Genomic DNA, 27,960 nt, shown 5'->3' on the forward strand with positions numbered 1-27,960 from the left:
CGCGCCCGGCCGGACACGGCGCTCCACAGCGGGGCGCGGCCGAGGCCGGGCCACAAGAGGACGCGGCTCCCGGCACCTGGCGCAGCACCCGCCTCCCCCCCGGGCAGCGGCCCGGCCGGCCCCCCCGCCGGCGCAGGCAGGGGCCGCAGAGCGGTGGCAGCGCCAAGCCCGGCTCCAGCTGCGGCCCTGGGCGACGAGCAAGGCCCCGGCCCCGGCCCCGGCCCCGGCCCCGGCGTCCCCTCACCGCACCGCACCGCACCGCGCGCCTCCTCAGCCGGCCGCCGCCATCTCGCCGCCGCCGCCGCCGCGCAAGGCCTGCCGGGACAGGGCGGCACCAACCGCGGGGAGAGGGGGAGGGACGAGGCGGAGGGGATAGGGCCTCCCCCGTCACGTGGGACAGGCCGGCCGTTGCCGGGACGCTCCCCCGAGGTGTGACCGCCGCGGCGGCGCTGATTGGGTGCGGGGCGCGCGGCTTTGTGACGCCGCCCGGCTTCAGCGCGAGGGCAGCGCCCCCTGTGTGTGACGCAGGAGCGTCGCTCGGATCCGGCCCGGGAGACGGCGGCGGCGGCGGCGGCGTCCGGCGGCAGCGGTGAGTGCGGGAGGCGGCCCCGCCCGCCCGGCCCCGCCGCCCCGGCCCCGCCGCCCCGGCCCGGCCCCGGCCCGGCCCCGGCCCGGCCCCGGCCCTCGCCGCGCGGCCGCTGCCCGGCCCCCGGCGCGGCGGCGGCTCCCCGCCGCCCCGCGGCGCGGCCTGGGGGTGCCGGCGGGCGGCGCGGCTGGCCGCGGTGGCGGACGGCGCCGGGCGGGAGGCGGCCGCGGGCCCGGCCGGCCGCGTTTCGGGCAGCCGCCGTTTAACGGCTTTCGGTCGCGGTGTCCGGCCGGGCGCGCTCCGCCTTCCCTCGGCCGGGCCCGGCGCGGCGGCGGCCCGGAGGTGCGGCGGCGGCGGCACCGTGCCCTGGGGCAGCCCGGGGGAGCCCGGCGCGGCCCTGTCCCGCCCGCTTTGTGGGGGTCGTGCGGTTTCCCGGCCCGCCGTGCCTCCCCCAGCCTTTGGGAAGGGCCTTGCGTGGTGCTAGGGGAGAATCTTGCGGCTGGACCGCGGTACAAAAGCCCGGGACGGCCAGCCCCGGAAGCAGCTCTGGTCTGGGCACTGACTTTCTTCTTTTCTTTTTGTCCTCCTTTAATGATTGCAGCAAGCGCTAACGGCACAAGCCCCTGTCATTTCCTAAGAAAACTTCAAATAGCTCGATCCGCTTCCAGCGCCCTCCTGTATCCTTAACTGGGCAGTGAAGTCCTCTTGTGGGCATGTATGCGGTTTGGGCAGAACTTTTCTGATGCGGTGGGGACTATGGCATGAGAACTGGTAAGACTCGGCTGTCGCCATGACGGAACCCCACAGGGTTCAGTTCACCACTCTCCACGGCCCGCTAAGCTCCAGTTTCTTGAAAAAGCCTCGCAAAGAGGATGCAGAGCATCCACAGGACTCTGAACCGGCTGCAGCAGCAGCAGTTCGAATCACGCTAACTCTCTTCGAGCCGGATCACAAACGCTGTCCAGAATTTTTCTACCCAGACCTTCTGAAGAGTAGTCGAGTCAAAGCAAAAAGTAGTTCTTCAGGAGACAAGGTAAGCATCCTCTTTTGGCCTGTGGTGAAGCATCTGGTTTGTCTGAAATTTTCGAGGACTTCTGCAGTATTACTTTTTTAATAGTTACGAGAGTTGGTTGTGTGTTACCTGCTAGGCACTGAGAGGTGAAATGATTAGTCAGCAGTCAAACATCAAACTGGTAGGAGAGCTGAGATTAAAATCCAAGGTATCTGATGGCTGGATATGTGTTCTTGCTGCCAGGCCACAGTGTCTTGTTGCTTTGTCTTCCCTGGAGTTTCACATCAATTAGGTGACATGCTCTTGGCAGAGTTTGACACATTGTCAAGAAATGCTGATACAATTTGAAATTGCTGGATCTAAAGTGTTTCTTTGTATCTGGTTTGCTAGCAAGCAGCAATGTCTTCCAAACAGTGGGTACATATATCTTTTTGAGGATGCCCCTCTACTGCACATGAAGATTTCCAACTTAGGGCTTGACATCTGTTCCTGCTTGAGGCTTAGTACGCTTTCAGATGTTGTCTGACAATTCTACTTGCCTGATGAAAAAAATATTTCAAAATACGGTGGGATGCCAATTAATATAGTGCCTAAATTTTGTATTCAGTGTTTCTTTTTTTTCTTCCTGATAAAAAAGTACTTAGAAAAGATCAGTATTTTTCACACTGTGACGTCGAGGAGCTCTGTTTTCCTGGCGCAGCACCGTTGCCGCTGCTGCTTGTGACATCAGGGTAATGATGCTTGAGAAGGTCAGTGGGATTCTAGTCATTTTTCCTGCTCTTCAGAACTATTTTACAGTCAGTTGACAATCCCATGATGCTCCTTTGACTAAGTCAGGAGAAGCAGAGATAGGTGCAGAACTAGCTGAGAGAGCGGCTTCAAAACCTAGAGACTATAGCAAAACAATAAATGTTTGTGCGAGTGTCACGAGAGCACCTACAAGTTGTTGCAGAAATGATATGCAGTAAAGAACAGGGTAAAAGCAAGTTCTCTTGACTTCTATCTGCCAAAGAGCATTCATGTGAAGTGAAGAGCTGCTGGGGGAGGAGAAGGTTGTGCCCCAGATTTGTTCATCAGCTCTTGGAGAGCAGTTATAAAAAGAGGAAGGACTTAAGCAGTACCTGGAGCCTGATAACAGGGTACTGTCTCACCGTCGTCTTGTTCTTTTCTGTGAGAGCATGACTGGAGTTGAGAGAATATACCACTCATTACAATTTTGTGTTTTTCTCTGTCTCTAAGAAGCTTAATCTCTCATCAGTCTCCTTCACCTCTTTTTTTTCAACCTTTTTGTATGCTTGTTTCTGGGTGACTTGTTTTGAGAATAACACCACTCTCAGAATACCATACTCAAGGCTGATTGTCTGAGGTTCTGCCTGGGTGTTCTAGCCATGGATTTAATGCACGTGGTATAGGTTTCTGTGGCACTGTGACAGAGCTGGTTCTGATGGCTTTGTCTTTATTTGTTTCTACAGAGGAAGGATCCTGCTGATCCCTTCAACGATGAAGAAAATGAAAGGCAAGAAGTTGAGGCTCTTGCTAGGAAGTTTGAAGAAAAATATGTATGTTTTTCTTTTTTATATTTTGCTGTTCCTTAGAATGAATAATGATGCTTAGCTCTCAAACAGTAGTACTTGAATAGAAATTAAAGGTCATTAGCTCTTACGTTCCTATTCTTGTGCAATCTTTTATCTTGGCTGGAAGGTGCTGTTTTCTGTGTACTTTTCTTTCATCTCAGGGCTGTGGTATACTAAAATAGTCCAGATACATTCTTAAATCAGATGACAATCTGATTAAAGTGAATTTCAATCTCATTTATGGTAGCAAAATGCATTAACATAATAAATTGAATATATGAAATTTAATCTTTTAAGGAAAAATAAATTTCTGGCTCTTGCAGTTGTGGCACAGTATAGTCTCTTAAGTGCCTAAGTATGGTGCTCTGGTACCTACTACCCTTAAGATGGTGCTAAGCCTGGTAGTGTGAGAGAAGCTTATCCAATTTCTTACCTATTTCCTTGCTGCTCTTCCTCTTATTTTACTTCTATAGATGGCAACAAAACTATGTTTTGTTTTCTACAACTGGTATTTTTGGATCTATGAATTGCTGCATTATCTTGCAACACAGATTTGCTGAACTGGGCATCTTAATGCACTGTGTGTATGTTTGATACAATACAAAGTTTGTACTACCTTTCTGGCAGTTATGGAAGGGCAATCCATCTCTGCCCTGGCAGAAGGTTTTAAGGGATGCACACCTGATCCAGCATAAAGTTTGCTGGCATAAAGTTAACCTGTCAAAAAGATTTTCTATTAGGTCAACATTTTGTTTCATATGTCTGCACCATTTTTGTTCCATATGACAGGGCCTAAAACAGGATTTATTGTATCCTAGATTACAGTATGAAATCAGTTATTTAGTTCTACTGCAGCTTGGAGAAAGAACTCATTTTCTTGCCTATACTGGAGAGAATGTGTCCTGTATCAGGGCTATTCCTGTGATAATTAGAGATGAAAGATGAGCAATCATCAATCTTTTATTGCTTAGGGTGGCAAGAGACGTAGAAAGGACCGTATGCAGGACTTGATTGATATGGGGTATGGATACGACGAATCTGACTCCTTCATTGATAATTCTGAAGCAGTGAGTACTTGGGCAGGTGCAAGGGTGGTTAAACTCAGGTGCCTGGGGGGACTGAGCTGGCGCCTGGGGAGAACGTTAACTCACTACATGCAAGGAACGTACCAGAGCTGGGTAATGAGAAGTCCTGGGGCAACTGTATAGCAGAAGAATGCTAGTTAGCAGATATATCCACAGCCTAATCTATTCTTGGGAGGCGCAAGTCCCATTCCCTTCTCCAAGTAGCTCAAACACAGAATAAAATAACAAAACACACAATTTCAATAGATCGTTCTTTTTTATTACCAGTATGATGAGCTTGTTCCAGCTTCTCTAACTACGAAGTATGGAGGGTTTTACATCAACTCAGGAACACTGCAGTTTCGGCAAGCATCTGATGATGAAGATGACTACATTAAAGAGAAAAAGAAGAAAACTCCCAAGGTCAGCAGGCCAGCTTTCTAGGAGTATTCCCTGTGTTAGAGCTTGGTGGGTTTGCTGCATGAAAAGAATATTGAAATATGAGAAGGATTTGTGAATCGGTGTGGATGGAATAAAGAGGAGGGATGTAGAGTCTTGTAAATGAGTTCTTCAAAACCCATTCTATCCCTGTATTTGATAGTGAAATGAAGCTTGTCTAGCACATATGAGACAACTGGTGGTGTTCCCTGGTTCCTAGTGTAGAAATAAGGGCAGCCCTTTGTCACCCTGAAGGGTTGTTTTGCATTATTGGGATGCCAAGAAATATTAGAGGGTTTTTCTGTTTCTCATCTGAGGTGCACTGGATAGAGAAGACTGTTGGTAAGCCAGCACCTCTGTTTTGTGGTAATAAGTCTTTGGAGAAAACCACATTTTCATAAAGCTAAAGTGACATGATTGAAAGGGTAGACAGTAAGAGCACTTAGTGTTCCTTCATCTTCACTGATAGGATCTTCTTTAGTGTAAAAGCTGGGTGCACTGGTGAAATGTTGAAGACCAGATGTGCCAGATCTATAGTGATATTTGTATGTAATTAGGGTTAATACACCCTTTAGGGAATGAGCTGATCTCAGATTATTAGTGAAGGGCCCAAAGTAGCTCTGGGGGTGCTGCTCCGATTCTAGGATCAGGGGACACTGTGATTCTGACTTGGTTTTAATTCTGTCCAGAAGCGGAAGTTGAAAGATGGCGGTGAAAAAATGAAGAAGAAGAAGAAAGATGATTCTTATGAGAAGGAAAAGAAATCAAAAAAGTCCAAGTTCCCCAAAGCTGGGTAAGGAGGAGTAGGGGGAGGCTTGCTGCCTGTCACCTTGCTTCAAGGCTACTGGTGGCATTTGTTATACCACAATAGTACACTTTGGAGTGAAAGGTTGCTTTGATGCATGCTGCGTAAACACCAACAGATAAACACCACTCAGAGCTTCAAGAAAAAAAAAAAAAAGGCTCATGGTCTGGAAAAAAGCATAGCTCCCCAGCAAGAGTGTCGGAGAAGAGAGGGATGCAGGTGCCTGAAATGCTTTTATTTCTTGGAGACCTGTTTAAACAGTAAGAGTGGGAACAGATGTAGGACACTGTTGAGAGAGAGAGTGAGTGAATACTGGGAGGAAGTTGAAGGGGGAAAGGCAGGAAGGAAGGGCATGAACACAGAGTTGTAAGTGTCTGGCTAGCAGGGAGAAAGAGTTTTGAAGGCCATGGGCATCCAGAGCGGAAAGGAAAGTTATGTGTTGCTGCCACCCCTCACCAATAGTTGTGCTCTTGCCCCAAATGATTCTTGGATGAGTGCTCAACTTTTGGAATTTTTCTCCTTTTGTGCCATAAATGTGAGTTGTCTCCAGTAGTCTTCTCATTTTTTCCATTGGTCCGTACTTGTTTTGTTTTGATTTCTGTATCTGCTGCATTTGTCTTTCTTGCTGCATTTTTCTCCTGTGTATCTCCTCCTTCCTGTAATTATTCTTTTGGATTTTTTTTTTCTTGCATGGCTCTGTTTTCTGGCAGCACGAAACCCGCATGTCTGACGGGGTAGAACCAGTGTGTGATTCCTCAGTAGTGAATAAGGGAATATACTGTGCTGGCTCTAATAGAGGCAAGAAGCATCAAGTATGATCAGCTGCTGTCACACTAACTCTCTCTTGTTTCAGTCACTGTGCATTAATTGTTTGTGCATTTCCAGTTCTTCCTTTCTGCAATAATGTGAATGATTAAATAAGAGCATAACTTGATGGAGAAGTTTTAAGGTACATTACCTCTCTGGAGTGAGAGAGGATTTTTACACCAAAGTAAGTTCTGTACTGAGGCAGTCCTGTCCCTGGTGTGAACAGTGCCACAGATGATGAACCTCTTACAGGAATCTTTCCTCTTCCCCTCAATTAAAAACTGCACAGCTGAGAAGAGCTTTACCTTATGGTCCCTGGGATAGAGGGTCACAGATGGAGAGAGAATTGCTGTTTAGAGGGAAGCAATGCTATATACCTTAAAATGGAATCCATGGCCTCAAAACAGTTGTGAAGTTGATCTCAGAGGCAGGAGCATGCAGAACAGCAGTTTCATATGTATCCTCAAGTCTTGCTCATTTCTGACAGACTGGTAATGTTTCCTCTGGTACAGTAATATGGATTTGAGGGCAGTTAGGTTAAACATCCTAATTATTTCCATTTGCTGACTGCTATTTCACAGGCAATAGTTATTAAACCTGGCATAGGAGTTATGAGACAAATGCATTTTTAAAGCCTGATAGATTACAGGCAAGGAACTAAAATTCTTACGTATGATTAGGACTGGATGGAAGAATACCTGATAGATAAATTGCTTAAAAAAAAGAAAGAAAGAAAGAAAGAAAGGGAGGGGGAGACATTACAAAATGAATGTAAATGCTCTGTGTCATGTGGGGCATGTGTACTTTAGCTGAAGTTTCAGGCTTTCAGTCTTATCCTTAACTCTTAGCTTACTGCCTCTCAAGGCCGTAGCTATTTTTCCTGGTATAATGGGTTAAGGGGTTAAGGCCTTCCAGAGGATTGGTGCATATAGCTGAAGTGAACTGGGATGAAGGTATCCTTTTCTCCTTGATCTTGTTTTATTTCGTTCTTATTTTTCTTTCCTCCTCCATTCTTTATTTACAGCTTTACAGCATTAAATGCGAGTAAGGAGAAGAAGAAGAAGAAATACTCAGGAGCTCTTAGTGTCAAGGAGATGCTGAAGAAGTTTCAGAAGGAGAAGGAAGCTCAGAAGAAAAGAGATGACGAGCCGAACGTGGTGACTCCTTCACCAGCAGAACCTCCGGCCCCAAAGGAGGTGGAGACGATGTCTGACCCATTGCTCTCACTCTTCGGTCAGGCCAGTGATAATGACCTGCTTCAAGCAGCTACTGCTATGGATTCATTAACTGATCTAGACTTGGAGAGGCTGCTCAGTGAATCCCCAGAGGGGAGTCCCTTTCATGATGTGGAGGATGGGAGTGATCCTCTTGGGGTGGGCTTAGAACAGGATTTCAAGCAGCCACCATCCCTTCCAGAAGGACTACCAGCCTCTTTGGAGAAACGCATCAAAGAACTGACTCAGGTATGGCAGATAGTTGGGAGGCAGCAAGACTGTGTGGTTACCAGAGCAGGAGAAGCTTTGCTGGGTTCATGGGTGGCTTGAGACAGAGTGTGCTGTAGTGGGGGGGGGGGGGTTTCCCAGCACCAAGTGGTATCACAGTTTTATATCACCCTGTTTTCTGTTATGGCCAAGTCACTTTTTTGAGTACTCCGATGTCACAGTGGCAAAGTGCTGGTCCTTGGCCTTGTTATCTGATGAACATGACACTCATGAGTTCAACTGTTAGTAGGGTTTCTTTAAGTCTCTTGGCAAAGTATGGACCTAATGCAATAGGTTATTTCTGAAGTCATTGGAAATAAGTCACGAATGGACTTAAAATATGTACTGGAGAAGCTGGGGGCCAAGTTCCACCATAATAGCTTTGATGTGCTATAGTGACCAGGAAAACATCTATGAAGTAGAACACAGAATTCTGTATGAAAAATGAATAGGTGCACCTGTGCACCACAGCATGAGAAGGTGTGAAGAGCCCTATAGATTGGATTTGAGATTTTGTTAGAACTGTTTCCTCTTTCAGGCACATGTGGAGACCTTCAGCAAGGTATGGGTACAATTTGGCAGCACCCATGTGGAGCTACGTCGCTGGCCATTTGAGTTCCTTTCCCATTTGTTGTGGTACTGCTTAGGGAGTGGGATACGTTAATTTCTAGAGGAGTGATCCCGACACTTTCCTCTAGCCACTCCTGCAACTGGACTTCTGTGGGGCTTGCCCATCTTCTCCAAAAGGCTGTGGCCCAGTTTAAGAACTAGTGTTGTGAAGTGGGAGTTAGGTGCTGGTCAAGGAGCCATCTCCTGGTATGTCAAAGAAGTACACTTTCAGATTTACTACAGGGTTTCTCTGATGTAAGAGCTATCAACATCATTCTGCCAACAAGTGCTGAGATGTATTAGTCCTGCTACTAGTGTTGCATTTAAACATTGATTTTAAGCCCTAAATAGTGCTCTTATACCTCAGCACTGGGGTGTATTCTGCCTTCTGGGGCAGAAGGTCATCTTAGAGCACTTATTACTTAAGCATCTGTTACTTAATAACTCCTGTTACTAAAGATAAGCTTCTATTAAAGATAACTGTATCCTGTTGAGAAATCTGAAATGTGTATAGTGATCATGAGCAGATGGAAGAGAAGCAGGAATTGAAGTATTGCCACAGCTAAATGTGTCTGATAGAAAGATTGCTGTTCATACTGTTAATGGATAACACTGAAAAAACTGCCTCTGAACTATATCTGAGTTAAAGCTGAATATTACAGAGGCTCCCTTGATACCATGTTAATCATTATACTGCTGCAAGATAGTATAACAGCAGATTACCACCAGATTTTCCTGCTCAGATTTTCCTGCTGCTCTTTTTTGTTGCTGGACAGTCTACATTAGGATAAGAAATCAAGTAGGAAAAGCAAGATTCAACAAACTGAACCCCCTGGGTCAGTCAGGATTTGGGGACATGAACTCCACTGCAAGTGGGAATGGAAAGGTGCTGTACTTCTGTCTGAAAACCAGGTCTCTTCCATCCCAGCAGGTAGGAGAATCCCATGGATTAAATGGAGCCTGAGACATTTTCTCTTGCACTTGAACTGATTTGATTTTAAAACTCTCCTTCCTAAAATAACTGTCGTGTTGAAGATTTTCTTTCATATTGAGTCTTCTCTTTTGATAGCACCAGCTGTGTATGACCTGTAGCCAACAGAGACCACTTCAGGAATGTCTACCTTCCAGGCATAAATTCATCTCTTACCAGCCTGAACCTTGAAACCTTAAATTCAGAGATTTCAAAATCATGCCTTGGTCTCCTTTCCCATGCAAGGACTTAATAACTTGATGTGGTGCCTTGTGGCTAATCCCAGTTTTGCTTGCATCAGTTTTGTGCCACTCAGCAGAGACTATAAAAGCTCCTTGGCAGTCTTCTGCTTTCTCATTAAGCTTTTGGAATTATTTTTCCCACTGGACATATTTTTCAAGGGTATGGTTTTTTTGGACAGAGCTCTCTGTATTGCAGTCATAGTTTAGGGAGCTTCCTGAACAGGATTTTTTAGTTTCCATGGTATTGATAGGAAATAACATAGCCTCTATGGCTACTATTCATTCTGTTGGTTTCTTAGCTTAGTGTTTGGATTGATCTAGAAAGCCTGGTGATAAGTATCCCTGGCCTTCATTAAGCATGACTAGGATGAATGTTCCTGTTCCAGGGGCAAGCTCTATGCTCACATTACTGAATCTAACAGCTCTAGCGTGAAACCAAATCCATGTCCTAGAACCATCCCATCTTCCTGTAGGAATTACGCCAAGCAAGACAATTTCAAAAAAAAAAAAAAAAAAAAAAAGTCTCCTTTGCCCCAGGAAATGGAGTATATCTGGACAGCAGAATCCAGAATCTGAGGGGTTTGTGGACAGGTCATGGTCTTACCAGTTCAAATGGCCCTGTTGGACTTGAAGTGAGGGAGCTGTAAGAGGAAAGGGCATAGGTAAGGTAGGATTGCAGTTTGCAATTCACATTTTGGCCTTTTTCTGCCAGTCCCTTGATTTAGAAGATGACTTTGCTCCTTCTCCTCTTGACACTTTCTGTACAGTGGGGAATTCCAGATATCTTCCTGTAAGTCTAGTGATAGTGTTGGGTGGAGCAAAAGGAGATAGGTTTGCACCTGCTGCCAAGAGAGTGGCTCCAGTTCCAGGCTTGGTGGTGCTTCATTAGCCTAGAAGAAGAGAGAAGCATTAAAGCAGGAAAATAATTGGACCTTTCGGCTTGATGGTATTTGACATGGTTAATGTGGACTAAATTGGAGACTTTTGAGCATTGATGCATTTTTCATTCTCAAAGTATCTTCCAATGGGTGTGATGCTTCTGGCTGAACATAGCAACATAAATCTGACCTCCTTTGCTTCCCTTTGTCTTTCCTCCTCTTCCAGGTGTGCAGCATCCAGTGCCTCTGTTTGAGTGACAGCAGGAACATGGTGCCCTACATATTTAGGGCTTCAGTATACCCTTCAGTTACTTATTGAAAAAATCCTCTGATTCCTGTTGTGCAAAAGCCTTTCTCATTTAAATAGGTGCACTGCCTTTAAAAAGAGTGGCAGGAACAGAATAGGATGGAGTCTGATTGCAAAGGTTGCAGAGCACCATGGATTCATTTGTCATTCATTGCAATCAAGCATAGCAAACCCTCCAAGTGAGAAGCTGCTAAATTCATCCTGAGGCATATATCACACAGGGCTCGAGCTAGTGTCCCAGTCTTCAGTTGTTGAAGAAGTGGTTAGCATCAGTGAGCTAAGCTCAACCCTTCTCCAGCTAGTTGACTGTTTGGACTTTGAATTTCCAGATGATGATTTGGACAGTCCTGTCCACCTTTTGGAACAGGTGGTGAGCTCTGAATTCAGTCAGGGGACTGCAGCATTTAGCCCACTTGCAGCATGTGGGGTAGCAGGTGCAGAACTAGGTGGGGTGAAACTGTGCCTTGTTTTACAGTCTTTCTGAAGTGGTTTGAAAAACACTTGGTTACTTGTGCTTGTCTGTACCTGTAAGTGAATGAATGACTTACGTTATTTTCCAGGCTGCCAGAGCTGCAGAAGGAGAAGGAAAACAGAGATTCTTCACTCAGGATATCAACAACATCATACTGGAGTAAGTGCCACCAGGGAAGAGGAGTGGAACTAATGTGGGGGAAAAAGAATATCCAGAGCATTTTTTTTAAATTATCTTTTTCATTTCATTTTTTTCAGCAGCAGGTTTAGCAGGAGTTGTGTGGATCTGCTCATGCAGATCCTCCACATAGAACATGCCTAGGATAACATGAATGTCTCCTAGAAATGATTTTATGTTGAAATGAGATATATAATTGAGTTAGGAAAAGGTTGGAGGGGATGTGTTGAGGCCTCCTGCTTTCAAGATGATATTGTGTACTTAAATTTGGTCGTTTGACCTGTGGCTATAGCTTCATACAAGAACAGTAAATCTCTTCCTCTTAGAGATGTCAGGCATGTTCCCTGCTATTGAAGTTATGTGCTACATGGAATATTTTGTCACAGGGATAAGGCTGCTGAGTTTAGTTCCCAATCTGCCACTGGTTTTCTGTGTAAACTGGAGGAACTCCATTATTGCTCTGTATTTTTGAGTCCCCCATCTACAGAATGCCAGTGTTGCTTCATGCAGCTGTTGATAATGGCTTCATTCTTCTTCAAGTGCTTGGAGAAAGCTGATGAATGCATGCAGCTTTGTGATCATCTTAGAGTAATACTTACACAGAAGATTTAGTTTTATTAAGGTTTATTAAGGCACTCGAAGGGAATTGTTGAAGGGAAATTTGGGAGTCTGTTTCTCACTCCTTTCAAGTGTTGATTATTACTTTTTAACATTCCAGCACTGACTGCATGAACAGTCTAGTCACAATCTTTTTTAAAAGCTAGTAACTTTAACCACTTTCAGAAGTGATTTAAATGGATCTATATGAATCTGCTCTAAAATCAGTTAGGGATGTTTACAAGTATATTGCCACCAAGATGTGGTTTTAAAAAGCTAGTCTCTTAAGTCATATATAACTGTGTAGACAGGTTTGGCACACACTAACCTAATCTACTAGGATCTACAATCTACTGTAATCTACACGGGCAAGTAAGTTCAGACACAAGAGCTAACATTTTATTCTATGTTATCCTGAATTAGACTGCAGTAGCATCTGACATAAGTAGCGTATACTTCTGTCATGTCATTGCCTGACATTCCTGCACCTCAGCTGCCAGGAAGAAATGCAGAATAAATGGAAACTCCTGAAATACTTTTGGTGCTTTTCAAGATACTCTGCACTAGAATGAAAGGCACAGATTGGGAGAAATGGCCTGAGTCCATTGATTCTGAAATCTAATGAACCTTTGTGTAATTTCACTTGTGCTTTCTCCGTCTTCTCCCTGCATCCAACTCCCCAGGTGTCAGAATTGCATTTATATCGCTTAGAGAATCTGTGTCAGATCCCTGGTACATGTTCTGTCTGTCCTGTTCTTCAGCATAGAGCTGCAGACCCGAGAGCTGAACAGCCAGATCCGCTCAGGGGTGTACGCCCACCTGGCTGCCTTCTTTCCTTGCAGTAAGGACACTCTGATCAAACGTGCCCGTAAGCTTTATCTCTATGAACAGGTGAGTAAATTTGTCAGCACAGCCCCATCTTGTTTGCTCTTACCTCTGATCTCCAGAGCACAATTATTTTCTACATTATGCACTGTTGTCCTCCACTGAGCGATGAGCCAGCCACCCCAGCACTGTGGATTCAGAACTGACAAAGTCTCTGACCTGCCAGATTTGAGGTCTCTTGGCTGCAACGTGCGGTGTAGGACCTTGTTCTTTCTGTGATGCACTTTAGGGTGGCCGATTGAAGGAGCCTCTACAGAAGCTAAAAGATGCCATTGGTAGGGCCATGCCAGAGCAGATGGCTAAGTACCAGGAGGAATGCCAAGCCCATACTCAGGCCAAATTTGCCAAGTAAGCTCATCATTTGCTCATTTTGCATCTATAGCTCTTCTCAGCAGGTTCTGTGTGAACTGTGGGCTGCTCTCATGTAGTTTTCTTCCTATTTCTCTCTTGTATTTGAAAATTGATGACAGGCATTAATTAACCTAATTAAGCTGTATGTGTTCTTTGCACTGTCTGTAGTGGTGCCAGCTACTGCAGCACTGATGGGACAAGAACATGGCTGTAGGGTTTTTTTTTTTTTTTTCCTGCCCAAACTGTAATTAGGAACATGGCAATCTAAGATCAGTCAGGCTGGATCAGTCCTGTGGTCTCTCCTGTACATTGTCAGATACGTAACGGTAGCCAGTACTAGGGGAAAGAAATTCCTTAATGTTGAACACTTAGATCAGCTTACAAGCTAGAGCAAGAAATTCAGGCCCTTCTTCCAAACCATGCATTATCTTCAATTATTGAGACCTCTGAACAGTCTTATTCAGAGATATTTTATCTTGACTTCAAACCTAGCTAAGTGATCATTGCACCTTTCCAGGACAATGATTTCCACATTATTTCTATCTCCTTTTTAGGATGCTGGAGGAGGAAAAGGACAAAGAGCAGCGAGATCGAGTTTGCTCTGATGATGAGGACGACGAAGAGAAGGGAGGCAAGCGCGTCATGGGACCTCGAAAGAAATTTCAGTGGAACGATGAAATCAGGTTTGCGCAATTTAAAGTGGACTATGACTTGTCTTATTCCAGGAAGCTGGATGCAAAGCATTCAAATGTTTGTATCTTGTTTTCAGAGCAGGACTCATCATTTGTCCTAACAGGCAACTTGAAGGTTTGTGTATGTGGAAGGCACTACTGCATTTATTAAATCTGAACCTTAAATTCATTCCAAAATTAACCTGGTTTCAGGCATTGGCCAGCTCTGAGATATGTGGTAAGAACCCTCAGTATGCAGAAGCCAAAAGGCAGTGACTCTTCTTTGGGAAAAGAAGGAACTCATCTGAATTCTGAGATCCTACAGACTAGAATTTTAATAGGACCAGATTTCTGATTATGAAAACAGTTAAAGGTAGTGGGAGCTGTTGCCCCTGACATCCAGGTAGCTGACAAAGAACAGAAGGCTGGGTGAAGGGGAGAGTGAGAAAGGATAAAATGAGAATAAATCATGCTGTCTTTTTCATCTTAATCTGTAACAGAGTGGGGTGCTGCTACATGGATCGCTGATTCATTTAGAATAAAGAAAGCTTTACTTCCTGCAAGATCTCACTGCCTCTCAGCACAAATTGTTGCGGAGAGGTTCTGTTCTGTGATTTTTAATGAGGCTTGTAATTCTGGCACTGGTTTGCCACCTCTGTTGTTTCAGGATATTGGTATGGGAAGGGGTAATAAGGCTTTTTTCCTCTAGTGCATCTATGTATGTGCATGTGTAGACAAACACTCAGGAATGTACCTTTCCTGTCCTCTTTCTTATGAAGTCAGTGTAGGGTTGATTTTATTAGAAAAGTGTTTGGAATGACTGGACTTGGAATCCTGGGCTTGGCTCGTTATGGTCTGATCCAGAATAATCATGCAGAGCCAGGCATGTCTTAGCATATTCATCCAGCCCTGCATAAACAGAATGACCTTCATCTGGGGAAAGCTGATCTGAGTAACTATATTTGAAATCTTCCTGTTCTTCAGGGAGCTGCTTTGCCACTTGGTGAAGATTAAATTGGATGGCTATGAGCTTGAAAAGAATAAGGCTCAGTCTCTGGAGGATTATGTGAAGACCTTCCTAGATGCAGAGGTGAAGCCCCTCTGGCCAAAAGGCTGGATGCAGGCCAGGTGAGCAAGAATCATATTGTACTGCAGGGATTCCTTATCATGAGGATCTCAGAAGGTCATTAGTTCTACCCCCTATTCAAAGTATGGCTAACTTTAAAGTTAGATCAGGTTGCCCAGAGCCTTGTCCAGTGGAGTTTTGAAAATCTCCCAAGAATGGAGGTTCCCACAGCATCTCTGGGCCCCTGTTCTAGTACTTAATCACTCTTCATAAGATCTTTTTCCTTATTTCCAATGAGAATTTCTCTTGCTGCAACTTGTGACTGTTCCCTCTTGCCTTTTACTGAGCACCTCTGAGAAAAATCTAGTTCCATCTTCTTTATCTCTCTTTCTCTCTCACTCACACACACACACACACACACTCACACCCCACTCACTCACTCTCTCCCCCCCTGCCCCCTCTCCCTTCAGATAGTGGAAGACTGCCTTTAGATCCTTTCTTGGCCTTCTCATTTTCCAGGCTGAACAAACCCAGTTCCCATAGCCTCTCCACATATGTCATGTGTCCTTGCTCCCTAGCCATCTTAGTGGCCCTCCTATGGACTGTCTCCAGTTTGTCAATATTTCTCTTATACTGTGGGGGCCCTGGAACTGGATGCTATTTCCACATGTGACCTCGCGAGTGCTGAACAGAGGGGCATAAGTATTTGACCTGCTGGCTACACTCTTGCTAATGCCTCCTAGTAGTATGATTTGCTTTCAGCAGTACACCCTTTTAAAGGCAGCTCATGTTCAACTTGCCCACTGGGACTCCCAGGTCCTTTCCTGCAAGGCTGCTGCCTAGCTACTTAGTGCCAGCCTGTGCTGTTGCATGGGATTAGTCCATCCCAGCTGCAGGACTTCGTGTTTGTCTTTTTTGAACTTCACAAGGATTTTGTTAGCCCATTCCTCTAGCCTGTAAAGGTCCCTGTGAATGGCAGCCCTACCCTCTAGGGTATACTCTTGTTTTCATGTTTTCATGTCACCCACAAACTTGGTGAGAGTGCAATCCATGCTGTCATCCAGGTTGTTAATGAAGATGCTAAGTGGTCTTGGCCTCAGTATTGACCTTTGGTAGATGCCACTGGAAGTGGGTTCCAAGTTAGAACTTGGATTGCAGTCAGGCTGACAGGCCTGTGGTTTCTGGAAACCTTGTCACAAAGGATCTTTTTAGACACTTACAAAGTCTTTCCTAGTATTCTCAAAATAGTATAGTGTTCCCTATATTTCCTGTTTTTATAGTATTCCTGAAAGAAAGCAACGCAGAAAGATTTAGGGACCTAGGGACTTAAACAAATCAGGTTGAAGAGAGTCAACAGAGTAAGTAGGAATTAGGCCTGGTTTTCTTTATGACATCCTGTGTATTCACTGCTCTTTCATGCCCTCCATGCTCCATGCCATTGAGCTGGCAATTGCAGAGAGTCATGCAAACTGCAGAGTAACTCTGCTAGGACTGTCATCAGCTTCTGGCCTGCTTTGTTTTGCTCGATAGTTTTAAAGAAAGGACACCTGTGTAGTCCTACTGCTGGAATCTGTGTCTCTTTGCATTTAATGAGCTGGACAACACTTTTCTTTGCTGGATTTGATGTTTGGGATTCATGGGGGATGAAGGAAGAAGTAGGCTCCAGTTTGTAAAGTCAATAAGCGTGAGCAGGAAATTACAGATCCATTTGGAAAAATGCATGACCATTTATTGCAGTTGCATGTGCACATGAAATATAATAATGTGCATGGTTGTAGTGAGCTGCTCAGTATGTGAGGTGAATGATGGAATTAGGAAATCGGTGCAGATTCCTTCTTAGTTAATGATGATAATACCAGCTTGGGGGTCCCCGCTGGCTAATTTTTAAAAACTCTTTCCTTGAATAACAGAAAAGTGAAAATCTGTTCCCCCTATTTGTAGGTGAAACTGTTCTTAAACATTAAGATGTTCCCCTAAGAATCTCACTGAATGTAGAAGAGCCTTACAGCAAAGTTAACTAGAGAATAACCGAAGAAAATTAGTTTTTCTGTTTGCTTTCCAATGGCTAAAGGACAATGGTTTCTCTTCCTGGGACTTTGTGGTCTAAAGACAGAGAATAGGCTGACAGCCACACAGAAGGGAAGGGGAGGGATTGGAAACACTAGGAAAATTAGAAACAATTTTATGGACAGATCAGATGATTCGCTGTCAACAAGAGCATAGAAGTTCATCTTTAAGAGGAGCTTGAAGATTGACAGACTGGCAACTTTGTGTATGTGTGTGTGTGTGTGTGTTCAGAGGTGCCCTGCCATGATTGTTTTCTTGGTTAGCACTAAAAGGCAATTAACAGAATATATGGTTAAAATAAGCTGGCTTATTAAAAGAAAAAGGATGACAACAAAAGTCTGTGTCTCAAAAATTCAGTATGGTAGTAACAGAAGGAAAGCATATTCAGTGTGCCAGTATTGATGGTGTATTTATGAGCTTTTCTCCCTAACATCTAAGAACAGCTGATGGGTGGCAGCTCTTCTGGCTGAAATAGTGTTTGTGTGAGATGCTGGTTTATGTAGTCTCAGTAGCCCAGGATTTTGGATGAAGCTCTATTGGTTGCAGTTAGACAATTGCTACAGAAATGGTTGTGCTGATTTAAGAAGTCACCTCAGCTGTTTGCAGAGGACACAAAGGCAACAGAGACATGCAAAGCCTGAAGGCTTCTCATCCATGTTACTCTAATGCCGTATTTGAGGCAGAGGAAGGTAACTTTTCTCCCTTGAACTTGGTGAAGAGCTTTTGGATGATCTGCCAGCCTTGCTGTGGCAGCAGTAACACCCATCTAGGATGATTGTACTGCCTCTCCAGTTGGCCATCAGTTTTTTAAGCTGGCAGAGCTTTTTCCTTAGTTATTGTCCAGCAACTGCCTTAATGGCCTCTCCAGCGCCTCCAAGCATAGCTCCCCAGAGAGGGAATTGAATGGGGGAATTAAGAGGATTTTCCTGGAAAAGGGATGGATATTTGTTTCCTCTCTCTGTGGTTTTAATTTCACTAAGTCCCCTGCTGTACTGTGCAGCTCTTTCTCCAGTGATCCCAGCTGCTCTACTGGGTCTTGCTGGATATCACTTCTCATTGCTCTCTTCCCTTCTTAGGACACTGTTTAAGGAGAGCAGGCGTGTACACGGACACCTCACATCAGTCCTGTGAGTATCGCGCAGCATTCCTTTGGAGTGATAACTGGTGAACTCCATTCCCTGGGGTCTGGGTGGATCATGCAGGAGCACCTGAGCTTGCTTGGCTCCCATCAGATAGTTTGGCGCTGTGTTACTTGGGGAGGTCTAGGGAGAGTAGTTTCTTCGTGTGTGTTGTCTCCCAGCAACAGTCTTACTGAGGTGCCTTGCAGTAGACTCAGAGATAAGAATAAAGTAAGAACTCTGAAGCAAAGTTGCCTCCTGGCATTGTTCACCAGACTGTAGTCAGGCCTCTGTTCTAGTCCCTGGGAGGCAAATCAAGGTAAAATGGAGTGTGATGCCAGCACTGTGATTACTGCTACCTGTTCAGTCAGTTCTTACTGAATTCTGGATTCCCTCTTTTTTGTTGCCTGGTTAAAGGAGGGGTGTGATGAGCTGAAGCTAGTGAAGGGGGGTAAAAGAGGCTTGTGGGTGGCAAATCAGGAGAGCCACCAGAATCCAGCCAGGCAGGTGCTTTAATGCCAAAAAGTCTTGTGGATCTTGCTGGCAGTCTATAGTAGACAGTCATACAGACTTAGGCTGTTTGAGAGAGGGTACTGTTCTTGGCACTGGTTCGATGAGGGGAAGTGCAAGAGCATACGAAGTAGATCATAGAACCACCTTCCCTCAGCCATACAATTCCAGCAGCTCAGGGATGTCTTGAACCAAAGATTGCATCTGACCAGACATAAAGTGATCTATTTTCTGTGAATTTGGCAGATGCTTTTGGATCCTTGGCTTCTTCTTGGAACCTAAAATAAATTTAGAGCTTTTCTCCATTATAGTCTTTGTATTAGTTTCTGTCTGGGTATTGCTATAGTCAGGTCAACCCTGGGTTCCTGTAGTAGCGCCTAGCCCTGCAGCTGGTGCAGGATGTGTCTGTTGAGTGCTTTCACTGCTCTGCTACCATTTCAAAGACTGCTCCGCTCCCTAATTCATTCCCCTGTGTGGGAGTTGGGGCTTCCTAGAGCAGCAACAAATGTCATACAGTTTTGAATTCTAGCAACCTGAGATGCTGCCTCTGTTCCCTTGGTTCTTTGCAAAAGACTCAGTGGATCATCATTAACAGCACCCAAGTGTGCTCCTTAATTGGGTGCTTCCCTGAGGGCATTCAGTGAGCCCGTGTTTCTTTTGTCTCCTTTCAAACAGGGCAAAGAAGAAAGTTATAGTCCCCACTAAGGTGAAAGTGAAGGTGAGTTCTTTTATTTTCTTATTCTCATGATTGACATATCCTAAAAGTCAAGAAACTGCCTTCTTAGAGGGGCTCTACATTTGAGCCCCCTATACATTAGATACAAGGATATTGTTCCCTGAAATCGTCATGATAGTCTGTACAGGGCTTGAGATCTACTAGAGCAGCAGCTAAAATCGATGACATTGGCTGTAGTGCAGTACCAGCTGGGAGGGATGGAGGGACAATCAAGCACAGATCACACTCTCTGTGCCTCTCCTCCCCACATTAGGAACCTTTCATTCACTTTTCAGCAAGAAACTCTGCCTCTGTTCTAACTCTGCCTTTTGTTGTGGTTTTGTTCCAGGAATCTTCCTGTAAACCAGATAAAAAGATCCCAGTTTCTGTTCCTTTGATGCACTCAAGCAGCACCTTGGCTCTGTCATCAGAGCCCCAGGGAGGAGCTCTGGGAAACAGCACCCAGACCAGAGAACTCTTGACCCTTGGGTCAGCCCAAGCAGCCAGCAGCACTGGCACTTCTGCTACCTTCATGGATGACTCTTTGGATGAGGACTTAATTCATAATCCCACCTCTTCACTTGAAGCAGTCTCTAAAGAGCTGGCTGTGCTGAACAGCAGAGCAGGAGGGAGCCCTGACTTTACTCTTCCTGGACCTCCAAAAGCTCCATCAGAGAAGATGCCAATTCTTGCATCCTCAGAGGAGAAGAAGACACTTCCAAAATCCAACCCTTCCCCTACACCACCTCCTGCTGGTTCCCTCCAGTCTCCTCTAAATTTCCTGGCTGAGCAGGCACTGGCATTGGGTCAGTCCTCTCAAGACAAAAAGACAGAGAGCTCAAATTACAAAGAGCTATCCTGCCAACCCTCCCCGAGCAAAATCCTTCATGATGCACACCAATCTAAACAGAAACACCACAGCTTGCTCCGACCTAGCCACGGGCCTCAGACCTCCACCCCAGTGCCAGGCACTCAGGTGAAGGTCTTTCACTCAAGCAGCCAGCCACAGAAAACTTTCACATCCCCAGCTCCATTTGTCAAACTGCAAAACCCCAAGTCATCTTCCCCAGTGCCCCAGCGTGCACTTCTCCAGCAGGTCAAGTCATCAACCAAAGCTCAGAGCTTCCATTCCTCTGCTTCACCAAGCAGCACCCCAACTTCCACCAGCTCCCACAAGAGCCCAGGCTCATCCTCATCATCTCTCAGCTACACAGGAAAGCACTCAAGTGGGTCTAGCTCTTCAGGACAATCTTACAAATCTCCCTTTGTTTCTGGCTCCCTCTCCAAGCATGGAGCCTCTTCCAGCAGCTCCTCATCTGGAGCTTCTGCAAACCAGGGCTGCTCCTCTGGTAGCTTGCTGCCTGGTGTGCAGACTCCTTCCTCGGGCCAGACATCCAGCCGCTCATCCCCAAGCTCCTCAGTGAAGAAAACACCCGTTTCCCAGAAGCTGACTCTGGTAGCACCGCCTGGTGGTTCAAACGGAGATTCTAGTGGGGGTACTCAAGGGGTGGCCAAATTACTGACATCCTCCCTAAAGCCAGCTGTTGTTAGCAGCACTGCATCTTCTACCTCTGTGCCGGTAAGCAGGAGTATGCTGGCTTAACCTAATGCTGGGAGAACAGATGGCACTGTTTCAGGCAGTCTCCTAACTTGTTAAGACATGCCGTAAAGTTGTAACTTCAAAAGAAGTTCGTGAAATTCTTGAATGACTATCTGAATCCTGCCTGCATAGGCTATAAAGATGTGGTTGCCATGGGTTGGCACTCCAGAACTCAAGCTTTCATTTTCAGTTTAGTGTATCAAATAAGCAAAATAGTGCAATTTCTGGGTAGTCTACATAGTTGTCTTGGCCTGACTTTGTGAGTTGTGGGGACAATAGTGCTCTCGTTTAAGTCTAGAGGAAGTGCAATGAGACAAGTTGCCATGAAAATTGAAATCACTGCATAAATTGAAATTGTAATTACCAATTTGTTTTTAATTGGGTTTGAAAACTTGGCCTTGTTTAAATTTTCCTAAATTATTTTAGTATTAGTGACACTTTTTTTTACTACTGATCAACTGAATAAATAACCTGTGATACTGTGCTGTAAACTCAAAATGCCTGCCCAGCTGTCTTGGGTGGTTATTCTTTGTCACTTCCTGTTGCTCCTCAATCACTCCTATAACTGAGTGGAGTGATGTTTAGAATTGACCTCAGTGCCACACTGCGAGATTCAGGATCTGAAAATTCGATGGGATTTAATATCTTGTGAAGGACTCCTGGGTTACTTATACAGACTTGTATTTTTCAGTCCTGGTATCTAATGATACAGGAGCTTTATTTTTCATCCATAACAAGAAATTATTCCCAACGCTTTCATATTAATTACTTGGCAGCTGCTCATACTTGCCTTCTTTTGTGGCACTCAAAGATCTCAGAGAGGATCACTGGGCAATTAAATACATATATTTAAATGGTCCTGAAAACTGTATCTTGCTCAGCCTCTGGACCCTATATGTTACTGAGATAGCTGAAAAGCATTCAGCAGTGGAGTAGATCTCTAAGAAAATAACGTTCTTGGGTAGAGGAGTATAACAAGCCTTGATGCCTTGAGTTGTCAGCAATGATATGCTGCTGGAAGTTAGAAAGATTCTTCTTTCCTGGAAATCATAGCGCATGCTTAGGCTTTTCCCCTGTCTATCGCAGGCAAAGTTCTAAAGTAAGGGATTGATGGGATCAGATACAGTACATTCAAATTTAGAAGAACGTAGCATCCAGTGGCTGGATGGTCACTGTCCTGGGCTTCTCCTGATGGCCAGCAGCTGGCAGCTCTTGGGCCCTGGCTGGGAGGGTGCTTCTTGCATGGCAGAAGTCTTGAACTCTTCATGTTTTTCAGTTCCTTGTTAAGTATGAATGATGAAATGCCATGGCTTTTCCACCCCTGACTGACCTTTTCTGTTGCCTTTCAGAAAGGAACTAGTGGAGCTGTGCTGCTAACAAGTTCTTCCTCCTTAAGTGTACTGTCTCCATCCTACAAGTCCAGCAATCCAAAGCTGCCAGCTGCTCTAAGCTCCACCCCTTTAGGTATTATCTCTCCTATTCATTCCTTCCCTCTTCATGTCATCTCCTTCAGTTCAGACTCCTCCCCGAAAGCAGGAGTATCAAAGGATGCAATAGTTACAGGACCTGCCCCAGGAACTTTCCACCATGGCCTTGGCCACAGTGAGTGCCAGTCATGCATGTGCATGTTACTTGTGCCTGTGCTGTCAAATAACAAGAACACCATTGCTCTGCTGTGTTGACCCGTTGCAGACAAACTCATCTCTCTTGCTGTTGCTTCATGCTGTAGTTTGTGTATTTATATCTCTAGCAATTGCATTTGGAGAACCTTGGGCACATCCTTATAGCTATCCTAGAAGTCCCAATAGCTGGAGGCTAAGCTATAAGCTCTAACTGCTGCAGCTCCTCTGCTTGTTCCTGTCTTCAATGTGTATTTGTTCTTTTTTTCCCTCTCCTTTCTTTGTTTTTCTCTCTAGGTCTTCTAGCTGGCTTGCACTCCAGCCCCCACCATGCAGCGCCACTCCCACATTCTGCCCTGTCCACTCATTTACCGCAAAGTTTGCCAGGTAACTTGTCAGACAGTCTTGTTTGTCTTCTGCGTCATGAGTCATCCTGTACCTTTGCAGATGCTTTTTCTAGGGGTGAAAGCAAAGTTGTTTGCCATATTGTCAGACTGGTGCAGTCCTTGCTAAAAACTGTAGCCTCTTCAAGATACAAAGCTAGGTTTAGCCCTTTGCAGCCTTTACTGTTTAGTTAGCCAGTGCAAACTTGTTCAGCTGTGGAATGATGAGCTGTCAGTGCTTATAGCAAGTATTGGTTCCTGGAGGTACTCAGCTTTGCTGTTTGTGTTGTACTAAAGAATATTCTAGGGTTAAAGATGTGCGTGTTTATGTACAGTCTGCTAGGACTGCCTAGGGTTGAATGTTCTGGCTTTTAGAGATTTGTCACTGGTGACCTACATAAAATGTGTTGGAGCAGAATGTCTTGCATCTGTGCACTGAGCTAATTGCCTGCATTTCCCTCACAACAGGTTTGTAGTGTGAATGGAAACTGCTGTACTTGATGTTGACAGTGTGATGGTTTTGCAGTTAAGCCTGTTCCTGCCTCAGTTTGATGCCTGCAGACCTAATGTGCAAGACGAGAGATTTCTGAAGAACACCCTCTCTGCTCATAAATGGAGTCCTGCCTGCTGTGGTTTGGTGGGCCGTGAGTGTGTAGAAACATGGTAGCGCTATGGAGAAAGAAAAGTGAGGGGGTCCGTGCAGCATTCAGGAAATCAAAATGTGAGGGTGCAGGATTGGGCTCACCTGTTTCTGGCAGTTGCTTACCCCAGGGTAGTTGCTGCAGCTGTTTCTACTTTCTTCATCAAGTCTCCCTTGTCTCTTCAGTACAGTTCAGTGCTACTCTCCTAGCACCTGCTCCTATAGTGATTCTCTTACTGGGTAACGTGTCTGATTTGGGAGTAGATGTGCTAGCTTAATTTTATGGCACTGAGGCTATTAGTAGATGTGCAGACAAGCTGCTGGAGTTAATCTAGCTTCGCAGAGTAGTCATGGGGTAAAATGCCCTTGACTGTTGAGAACAGTGCTTGTTTGCTGAAGTAAGAAGGGTGTGCTGTGTGCTGGTGAAAATTCGAAGAATTGATCTTCTTTACTTTTTTTGCTGAAGTTTACCTGAGGCATGTTGTTACATCTCTTCAATGTGATGGAGCAGAAGAAGAAGCTACTGGCAGCAATCACTGAAGTGAAAGACCTTTCCTTGATCTACAGGGAAGAGTAGAAGGCCTTCTGCTTTAAGCTGGATTTGTAAATTTACAATTACTGAAGAGCAAATATTTGATTTTTAGTTGGTCAAGAGTTGTGAAATGTATTTTGTGACACTGAGGAGTTCTCTGCCTCATTGTTGGAGGGAATCTAGAGTGGTGACTTCACTGTGGCTTTTAGAAGAAGATTTTTTTTGATGGACTGCTGCTTTTAGACAGGATGTAGTGCCAGAAGCTGAGGGCGGATGAAGTGCAACTAGAAATAACTGACCACTGAAACAGCTTCTACAAGGGCACACTGGATTCTTCCTTACTTGGCCTTTTTCTATAAAGATTGGAGGTTGAGCTCAGTGCTATCATTTCTGAGAATGTTATCAATTGTGCTATGCCAAAGTAGATACTTAAGTGACCATCATGGGCTTAAAATATATTAATTTCTTTCTGTGGAATAAACTGTGGCTAGATGTATAAATAAATGGCCACAGCTGTATTGTTCTGTCTGAAAACTGAGTAGACTCCAGTGTGTTCAGAGGTCTCTACAGGTGTAAGGAAATGTTTAATGTCTTAAGCAGAAGTGCTTATACCAGCATTCATCAAAAACATTTGAGCAAAGAACATCCAGTGGTTGCTTGTGTGTTATTACTGCTGCATTTGCTGCTGGAGGTGCATGTGTGCTGGTGCTCTAGCAATGGTTCTGCTTGCTTTAGAGAGGGTCCATGTTGGGACTGAGCTCTTGCATGAGGTAAACTGTCCTGGCCTTGGAGAAGAAGCTGTTGCTACCCTGCTTAGTGCTTTGTTCATGATAGTCTGATGCTAGTTTAGTTGCTTCTGATAACTTGTGCTTCCTTAAACTTTCTCACTTCTTTTTTTTCTTCACTGCATTTTTCTGTTCTCTCCACATCTATTCCCTTCCTTTATTTCGGTGGTTACGCTCCTGTGAATCCTGTTGCTATCAGTGAACACCCAAAGCCTTCACTGCAATGGCAAAGGTCCACTAACAATTTTATTTGAGCCTGCCTTTAAATGCTAGGCAACAAATACCATGTATTTCTAGTTTCCTAGATGGGGGTACAGGGTAGCATAAGTTGCTAGGCTAGCTAGCCTCCCAACAATCCAAATCTCTGCTTGGTGCTTTTGCTGAGTGATCGCTGGCGACTATCAGGCCTTCCCATGGTTTTTATCCAGGTGCAGAGGAAGGGCTGCTTCCAATTACTAGATGTCTCTGAAGTGCTTCCTCTTACCCCTCATTGGCTGAAGAGGAAAGTAGGTTTTTCTGTGCAGAGGGATTTGGCTACCCCAGCTGCATGCAGCTCCACATAGCTGATGCCAAAACCCCTTCCCACTTGGTTTTCATCTCTTTCAGATGCTTCTCAGCTTCATGGCAAAGGGTCCAATGTACAGCAGCGGAAATTGTGACATCTGCAAGGAGGGGAGCTAGAGCACACATAGGATAAAACCAAGAGGAACAGGTCATGACGATTGAATACCGGCTATGTCTTTTTCTCACGACAACTGGAGAGACTGAACTGCAAAGAGGAGCTCATTGGCGCATTTGCTCAGAGGCTTTCGGAGCAAGGCCTTACACAAAGGGTCACCTTGAGCTATGCCCTAATGGGAGAAGCATCTGTAGCACTGTTTTATTGCTGCTGCCCTTCACGCATTCCCTAGCACTGGCAAGTGCTAGAACTTACAAGGAGACTCTGGTGGCTTGGCTTTCTTGCAGAAAATCTGGTGCTGGTGGATTCCCACCCACCTATGTCTACATCTGCCAAGTACCTCCAAGTCTAGTTACCTCCTTGGTCTCCCAGTGGAGCGTGTGAAAGGTGCTTCTTTCTGCTTTGGATTTACTTGGATAATTCTAGCACTGCCAGTGCTTTCTGAAGATATTTGACTAACTTTTCAATTGTACTATAAAACTGTGCTACACTCAATTGGAGGACTTAACTTTTCCTGTGTGGTGAATCTAACAAACCACCTGACGTTCCCCTCTGGAGGAGAAGGAAGACTCTTTAGAGAGACATTTCTAGATGCACTCATGAACATCGAGAATTCTACTTCTTTTGTTCTTTGGATTTTTTTTCCTCCAAAGGGATGCATTTTTTTCTGCTCAATTTTATCCTCATTACCATTGAATGCATTGGATCGAATGGGACACTTCTCAGCATGTCACATGTATAGGAAGACATAATTCCAGTGCCTTTTATGGTGGAGCAAGAATGGACTAATGATACACATTTCAGCCCTATTTTGTGTGCTCCTCAACCCTTTTTTAATCATTCTGTATTTAAGATGTATTCTGTTTTATTTAATAGAGCTTTTTATGGTTGCACATCAAAAAAAAGCTGCACTGTCTGGACTTTAATGGTGTCTTGGTGACTGTGAATACAGTACCAAATCCAGCAAGAGCACCAGTTCTTATCTGAGTTTGTGCAAGCCTTCCCCTAAAGCCATTCTTTCCTAGGGTCTTCAGTCATGATCTCTTTGGTGGGCAGAGGGAATGATCTAGGTTAACCAGGGTCACTACTACTCAACAGAATTCTGGAAAATAATAATGCTCTCCTGGATGATTTCTGCACTAGAATCATGTGCTTGTCACAGCTGCAGGAATGGGGACCATCTAGAACTGGGGGATCTCATTTTTAATTTTTTAACTGTTAGACCTAAATACTGATCCTTGAGCATACCCTTTCGATCTGTGCATAGCTAAGGGCAGACTATGGTTCCAGCTGAGCTTACGGGTTTTGATTTTTCCACTCTCCCAGTCTCTCTTCTCTCAGGCCCCCATAGCCGCATCTGAATTATGCAGCAGCAGCACTGACCCACGTAGACTTCACTGGTATTCCCAGGAAACGCTTGCAGCCTTCCTTCTTGAGCTTTGGGGAAGGATGCTGACATTGAGCATACTAGCAAATATTTGTTTTAGTTTTCCCCATTTTTTGGTAAGATCCAAGATAAATGATTTCCCAAGATCACTACATTGTATTTTTAAGCAAATGCAGCTCAGAAATTAAAAATTTGTTTACAAAAATACCTAGGTTGTAGCAAAAGAGCCAAAGACAGAACTTGTGTTAGCAAAATTTAGCACAGCGGTTACTGACGGACTCTGAGCAGTGGATGTCGCGTGGTTCCCGTTGAAGGCCTAATCCTGAGAGGTACTGTGCACCTTCAACTTTCAATGGTAGCTGAAAGAGTGTTTAAATACCTGGCAGGATGGGGACTCTCAGCGAGCGGCCTGAGGTACTGGTTCTACTCCCTCTCTTTGCTTTCACTTGAATGCTTCTGCTGGGAAGCACACACGTGCACGGCCAGAGCAGAATGCCCTCATTCTAGGAATTTAGCAAAGCCTCTTGCCTCAGGGAAATGTTTATTTGGTGGAAATTCTGTGGGCTATTTTTTTTTCTTTACATGCTATAATGAATGAGTGAATGGTATTGAGCAGAGTCGCAGCAAGGCAGAACCACGCAAAGCCCTGGCAGCTGACGGGGAGCCGGGAGTCCGGCAGCTCTGCCTTGACAAGGCCACCCGCAGCACTCCCGTGACAGCGTGGGGAGGCGAGGCTCCCGTGGCGCTTACTTTGTATGGCCGTTCCTTTCGAGCGTAAGAGCTGCAGTTTACTACTATTACATCTGTGTGTGTGTGTGCATGTGTTGGGACTGTCTTGCTGAAGATGGTGGGGGTGGTATGAGAACTGTTAATCTTGTACAGAACAACTGAATAAATTGTTTCAAAGTTTCCAAAATGCTTTTTCCATCTCCT

At 45.1% G+C, this 27,960-nt stretch overlaps 1 protein-coding gene across 10 annotated transcripts; it reads left to right on the forward strand.

Moving 5' to 3' along the window:
• Positions 1-525: 525 nt before the first annotated feature.
• UBN1 (ubinuclein 1) lies at positions 526-27,943 on the forward strand. Of its 10 annotated transcripts, none has more exons than XR_009959990.1 (19): positions 526-589; positions 1,188-1,619; positions 3,071-3,157; positions 4,144-4,239; positions 4,525-4,659; positions 5,364-5,467; positions 7,311-7,749; positions 11,334-11,404; positions 12,781-12,910; positions 13,134-13,252; positions 13,810-13,938; positions 14,911-15,054; positions 18,136-18,186; positions 19,363-19,405; positions 19,752-20,981; positions 22,352-22,604; positions 22,919-23,008; positions 23,473-23,648; positions 25,568-25,639. XR_009959990.1 is itself a non-coding variant. In XM_062588371.1 (18 exons), the coding sequence occupies exons 2-18, from the start codon at positions 1,377-1,379 to the stop codon at positions 25,618-25,620; spliced, it is 3,417 nt and encodes a 1,138-aa protein (XP_062444355.1). In that variant the 5' UTR covers positions 526-589; positions 1,188-1,376; the 3' UTR covers positions 25,621-27,943. The 10 variants fall into 10 exon arrangements, 6 of the variants coding, with proteins under 6 accessions (XP_062444355.1, XP_062444356.1, XP_062444358.1 ...); XR_009959987.1 differs by having other exon boundaries at positions 23,473-25,467; positions 25,568-25,626; XR_009959989.1 differs by having other exon boundaries at positions 23,473-23,725; positions 25,568-25,597.
• Positions 27,944-27,960: the final 17 nt, after the last annotated feature.

This window comes from Rhea pennata, chromosome 15 (assembly GCF_028389875.1).
Source record: "Rhea pennata isolate bPtePen1 chromosome 15, bPtePen1.pri, whole genome shotgun sequence".
Classification (NCBI taxonomy): domain Eukaryota; kingdom Metazoa; phylum Chordata; class Aves; order Rheiformes; family Rheidae; genus Rhea; species Rhea pennata.